The 5,456-nt window shown below is 44.6% G+C and overlaps 1 protein-coding gene across 1 annotated transcript; it reads left to right on the top strand.

Moving 5' to 3' along the window:
* Positions 1–1,612: 1,612 nt before the first annotated feature.
* Positions 1,613–1,987, top strand: LOC149263135 (uncharacterized). Its single transcript, XM_089386535.1, has one exon. The coding sequence runs from the start codon at positions 1,613–1,615 to the stop codon at positions 1,985–1,987; it is 375 nt and encodes a 124-aa protein (XP_089242661.1).
* Positions 1,988–5,456: the final 3,469 nt, after the last annotated feature.

The following is a 5,456-nucleotide window of genomic DNA, read 5'->3' as shown; positions in this document are numbered from 1 at the left end:
TGATTTATTCTTACAAAAAATGGAAATTGGCGAATAGTTTTTTTATAAAAAGTATAGAAATTTAGCCCACCTAAGAATATTAGCCCCTAAAATTTTCCCTTCTTGGTACCTATAAAGAAAACCCAGTTTAGTTATTGATCCCGTTGTCCTATTGTGATTTCCTCCTTTTCCTTTGCCTTATTTCTCCAAATCTAATGAAATCTAGAATGCTCCAAACATGCTCCAACAATTCTCCAATATTTCTCTAAGTGTGCAAGAGAATGAGAGAGAATAGAGAGAGAGCTCCAAAAATGAACTGAAAAATGTTTTGAATTGATCCTTAGAAGCCTTTTTATCATTGAGGCCTCTATTTTCTTCATTTTCCTTCAGTTTTCCTTCAATTTTCCTCACATGAAATTATGTGACCCTCCACCTTCCTTCTCTCCTATTTTCCATTATTTTCATAAATAAATGCCAATTATTCCCACTTTTCCTTTCCAAAGCCTTTTCCAATTTCCTTAGCCATTAATTAGTCACGAGTGATCCCCATCACTATGTTTTTTCCCAACATTAAACTTGGAATATGTGTCTGGTGACCTTGGTTATTATTTTTATTTATTTACATAGGAAATTAACTAGGGGTTGTTATACAACATGTTTACAACTTAGAAGGAAAGTTACTCGGAGGGATGCTGGAGGATGGAGCGCTCTGCGATAGACCGTAAGGGTTTCGGCTAGGGTTTCAACTAAAACCCTCACTGATACCTGTAACTCTCTAACCACGAACCTGTTGCTGCCTGTTACGTGGCCCCGTTTTTCAGGTCCATCTGTCGCTTTCAGGATGACTACTGCTGTAATGGGTGATGTTATGGAAACGGAGGAGGCAATAGATTATACAGAAGACCCGCATCCTGAGCAGGTAATATTTGGATGCCCTAATTTCTCTTCTACTGAAGCTGGACCTAGCCGACCTTCGATCCCTTCGTCGCATCATACTTCTCTGGTGGTAACCCTACCGGCACCGTCCTGCTCAGCACTCTGCCAGAAATTCCCCCTGGGAGCCTCCTGCCTTGGACCTCCCCCCCTGTCACCTAGGACCCTTCGCTTTCTGTCGACTGTTATCCCTCCATCGCCCTCATTTGACCCACATCTGCACAATACAAATTTTTTTGCTGCTACATCTTCGGGTCCTCCCACTTCAGTAGCTGTAGCTCCCTCTGCCTCCCTTCACTCGCCCTCGGGCTGTTTTGAGGCCCCTGCTGTTAGGGTCAGATCTTCAAAATCAATTCATCTGGAAGGCTCCCCGGATCCATTAGTGGATCACCCTTCTGCACCACGTACTGGGAAGAAAAGAACCAAGTGTGTCAAAGCGACCTAAAGGGACCTATCAATTCATTTTGGAGATACGTCTACTATTGGGGAAGTAGCTACCATTGCAAGCACCATACTGGTTGGGCATGTTCGAGGGAGAGTGTATTCGGTGACCCACCTCACCTTATGGGTGAAGGAAATTTGGGGAGGGGTTCTCAAGGAATTACTTGAGGTGCAAGTTTTACCCAGAGGCTGGTTTGCCCTACACTTTGCAAAGGAGAACTACACAGACTTGGCGCTAGCCAGGTATTGGCACATTGAGATGGCGCCGGTACTGTTAAAGAGATGGAGTCCTTTATTTGACCCAGAGAGAGAACAAATTGGAGCTGGTCCGCTGTGGGTTCGCTTGCCAGGGCTCCCCCTACAGTACTGGAGTGAGGAGGTCTTCATGCGCATTGGGAATGCATTGGGATCATATCTTGATCATGATCGAACCTTCGTAGAGTCAAGGAACAGAACTCTCGCTCGCATCCTGGTATATCTCAATACTCGCGAAGGCTTGGAGGAGAAGATTACTTTACACTGGGGGAAATACACAAGGGTTAAGATATTGGATTACGAAGGGGTTCCATTCAGATGCCGCCGCTACCACAGGCTGGGGCATATATTCAAGGACTGTCCACTCAATAAGAAATAGGAAGAAACCCCTATGCCAATCAATGTGCCCTCAAGGACTATATCGCAGGTCTCTCTGTGCACTCCAGCTCCAGGATCCCCCATTAGCAACTCTCATAATTTACCTAGAGCTGCTCACAGAACACTATCGCCGCCGGTCACAAGATCTCAGGCTGTTGTAGTATCTGTCACCGCTCCGGGTACATCTCTTTTCACTCCCTTATCTTGTTTTTCTCCTTGCACCTCGTTGCATTCTCCATCCATGTCAGTTGCAATTTGCACTTTACCCTCATCACCGGTCTATGCTCCATCTGCACCCTCATTGCAACCTCACCCCTCGACATCCTCTTCTCCTTCCTCATCTCGGGGGTCAAAACACCATTATAATCTACACCCTCGAGTACACTCTCTCGGATCTCATCTTAAGATTGCTGGTTTGGGTCTTGTATCATCTGGGTTGACTCCCTTGACTGTCCGGGGGAGAAAATCTAATTTGTCAAAAGCTATCAGGCGGGCAGGAGCGGAGGTTTCCTCTGGGCGACAATCTACTATTGATGGGGTTCTTAGAGCAGCGAACACCCCTGGCAATCTCCCCCCATGAAGTGTCTTTCCTTCAACTGCAGAGGCTTGGCTAGTGCCTCCAAGAAACTAGCTCTGCGTAGACTTTTTGAATCTGTTCCTGTTGACATTATCCTCCTCCAAGAAACCCTTGGCCCGGCTGACCCTATTATCGCCTCTTTATCCTCCATCATCCCAGGATGGCAGTTTTTAGCTATGGATTCTACTGGTAGATCGGGGGGTCTTGCGATTGGTTTCAATCCAGCATCCATCAAAGCACAAGCTTCCTGGGGAGGTCAAGGCATTATGGGCTTATACCTCTTTTCAGCTGACCTTGGGACCAGCCTCAAAGTTATAAACATATATGGCCCCTGTCAACAAAGGGAGAATTTTTGGAATCATTTACTAAGCCTATCTATATTCTCTGTCGACAACATCATTATTGGGGGTGATTTAAACTTCTCCTTGGGATATAGTGAATCGTGGGGATCCATGGCTCAAGTAGACACGATCACTGGTTATATGATAGACCTTCTGGAGCGACACAACCTGATCGATGTCCCTATGCACAAACCACTCCCTACCTGGAGGAACAGAAGAATTGGCGAAGTTGCTCTTGCTCGCATATTAGATAGATTTGTTATGAAAGGTACCCTTATACAACAGCTGCATTTTTACAAAGAATGGGTGGGTACTGGCGGCATATCGGATCACTACCCAATATACTTGGAGATATTGGGTCCTTATAAAAAGCCAAAAGCCCCCTATAACTTCAATCATGGATGGCTACAGGATCCCTCATATATCAATATGGTTAAGGATTTTTGGACTCAAAATCCGATAGATAGGTCAGATTCCTTGGCAAAAGGGTTCTGCTCTAACCTTTCTCAGCTCAAGAATCTCTCTATTAAATGGGCCAGAGAAAAATATCAAAAGGAAAACACAGCCCTACTGCATATAGAATCTGAACTATCCTCTCTATCGGATGAAAAAGGATTTGGGTTTACCACAACAGAGGACAAAATCCACTTGGTGGAACTAGAAAACCAGAAGACAAAAATACTAAGAGATCGAGAGGAATCTATCCATCTTCGTAGGAGAGCCATTTGGTTAAAAGCAGGGGATGACAACACACGATTCTTTCATAAATATGCAAAAGGCAGAAAGGTCAAAAATACAATCTGGAATATCCCACTGCCAGAAGGTGGAGTAGCAGACTCCTTCAATAAGCTCTCACACCTAGGATCATCACATTTCAGGAAACTCTTCAAACAACCTGCTGGCTCTACTATTGCTGATATTATTAACATTGCTAGACACTTCCCCAGGTTTGTAAATGAGGAAGAGTTGGAGGCACTATTTGATCTAGTGACACCTGGGGAACTTGAGAACACTCTAAAATGGTTCAAAAGGGAGAAAATCCCGGGTCCGGACGATTGGACCATTGAGTTCTACATTACTTTCTATGATCTACTCAGTAATGACTTATTGAGGGTTGTGGAGGAATGCAGGGTATCTGGGTCACTGTATAATGCCATCAACTCGACTTTCATAGCCCTGATCCCCAAATTGGACTCTTCTTCCTCTTTCGATGATTATCGCCCCATCTCTCTGTGTAATGTGCTCTACAAGATCATCTCCAAGATTATAGCAAATCGCCTCCAACCTCTTCTGTCTTGTAATATTGCCCCTCAACAATTTGCTTTCCTTGAACATCGTCAGATTCATGAAGCCATTGGTTCGGCTCAGGAAGCACTTCACACCATCTGGACTAGGAACCATAAAGCCATTATCCTAAAGATTGACTTGGCAAAGGCATTTGATCGTGTCGTCTGGCTCTACATCAAGGTGCTCCTCATCCATCTAGGCTTCCTTATCAACTTCATTACCTAGATCATGGCTTGTATCTCCACCCCCACCTTCAGTGTTCTGATAAATGGGTCGGCATCTCAGTTCTTCCACTCTGAACGTGGCCTCAGATAGGGTTGTCCTCTGTCTCCCCTTCTCTTCTTGATTGTCATGGATGGTCTGAGTCGATTAATTGATAGAGCAAAGAGAAATGGGGAATTTAGTGGACTCAAAATATTAGATGACTGCTATCTGACCCATCTTCTTTTTGTGGACGATGTCATGATTTTCCTTGATGGCAGCATCAGGGACTCTCGCACTTTCTCGAAAATCCTCACCCTTTTCTCATCAGCTACTGGGATGCTTGCAAACCATTCAAAATCATCTATCATTCTTTCCAGAACCTCTATCCACGAGTCCCATTTGGCTCGTCAACTGTTCCCATTCTGCATTAGTCCCTTAGATCGTGGTCTCAAATATTTAGGTTTCTAGATCAAGCCTATCAGACAAAAGATCGCTGATTGGGTTTGGCTTGTAGCCAAACTGGAAAAGCACCTTAACATATGGACCCACCGATATCTATCCAGAGCTAGTAGACTTGTATTGGTTAAATATGTCCTAGAGGCCACACCGGTCTTTTAGATGGCTCTTGCCTAGATTCCGAGGAGCATCTTGGCAAGATTACACCAAATATGCAATAGATATCTTTGGAATGGGAACCAGGACAAGCGCATATTTGCATGGGTAGGATGGAAGAAGATAGCTATACCCAAAAAATGGGGAGGCTGGGGATTAAAAGACCTGCCTACATTTGCACAAGCCCTTGCTGCAAAAATGGGGTGGACTTTACTCACAGGTCACAATCTCTGGACCAGCATTACATACCACAAGTACATCTGGCCTCTTCACATAATGGAATGGATCCGACTTCCAAACTGGCCTAAATCCGGCATCTCATCTGTGTGGAAAGCACTTCTAAAATCCATGCCTCTCATCAGGGACAACCTGGTTTGGAAAATCAATGATGGATCTATGGCTCGTATTGGTACAGACCCATGGAATGGATGTGGAGGCAGACATATACT

This window comes from Pinus tabuliformis, chromosome 6 (genome assembly GCF_031772625.1).
Source record: "Pinus tabuliformis cultivar Carrire ecotype Pingquan chromosome 6, CPIR1, whole genome shotgun sequence".
In the NCBI taxonomy this organism is placed as follows: Eukaryota; Viridiplantae; Streptophyta; class Pinopsida; order Pinales; family Pinaceae; genus Pinus; species Pinus tabuliformis.
The sequence above is the reverse complement of the archived record's forward strand: the minus strand, read 5'-3'. Positions and strand labels throughout refer to the sequence as shown.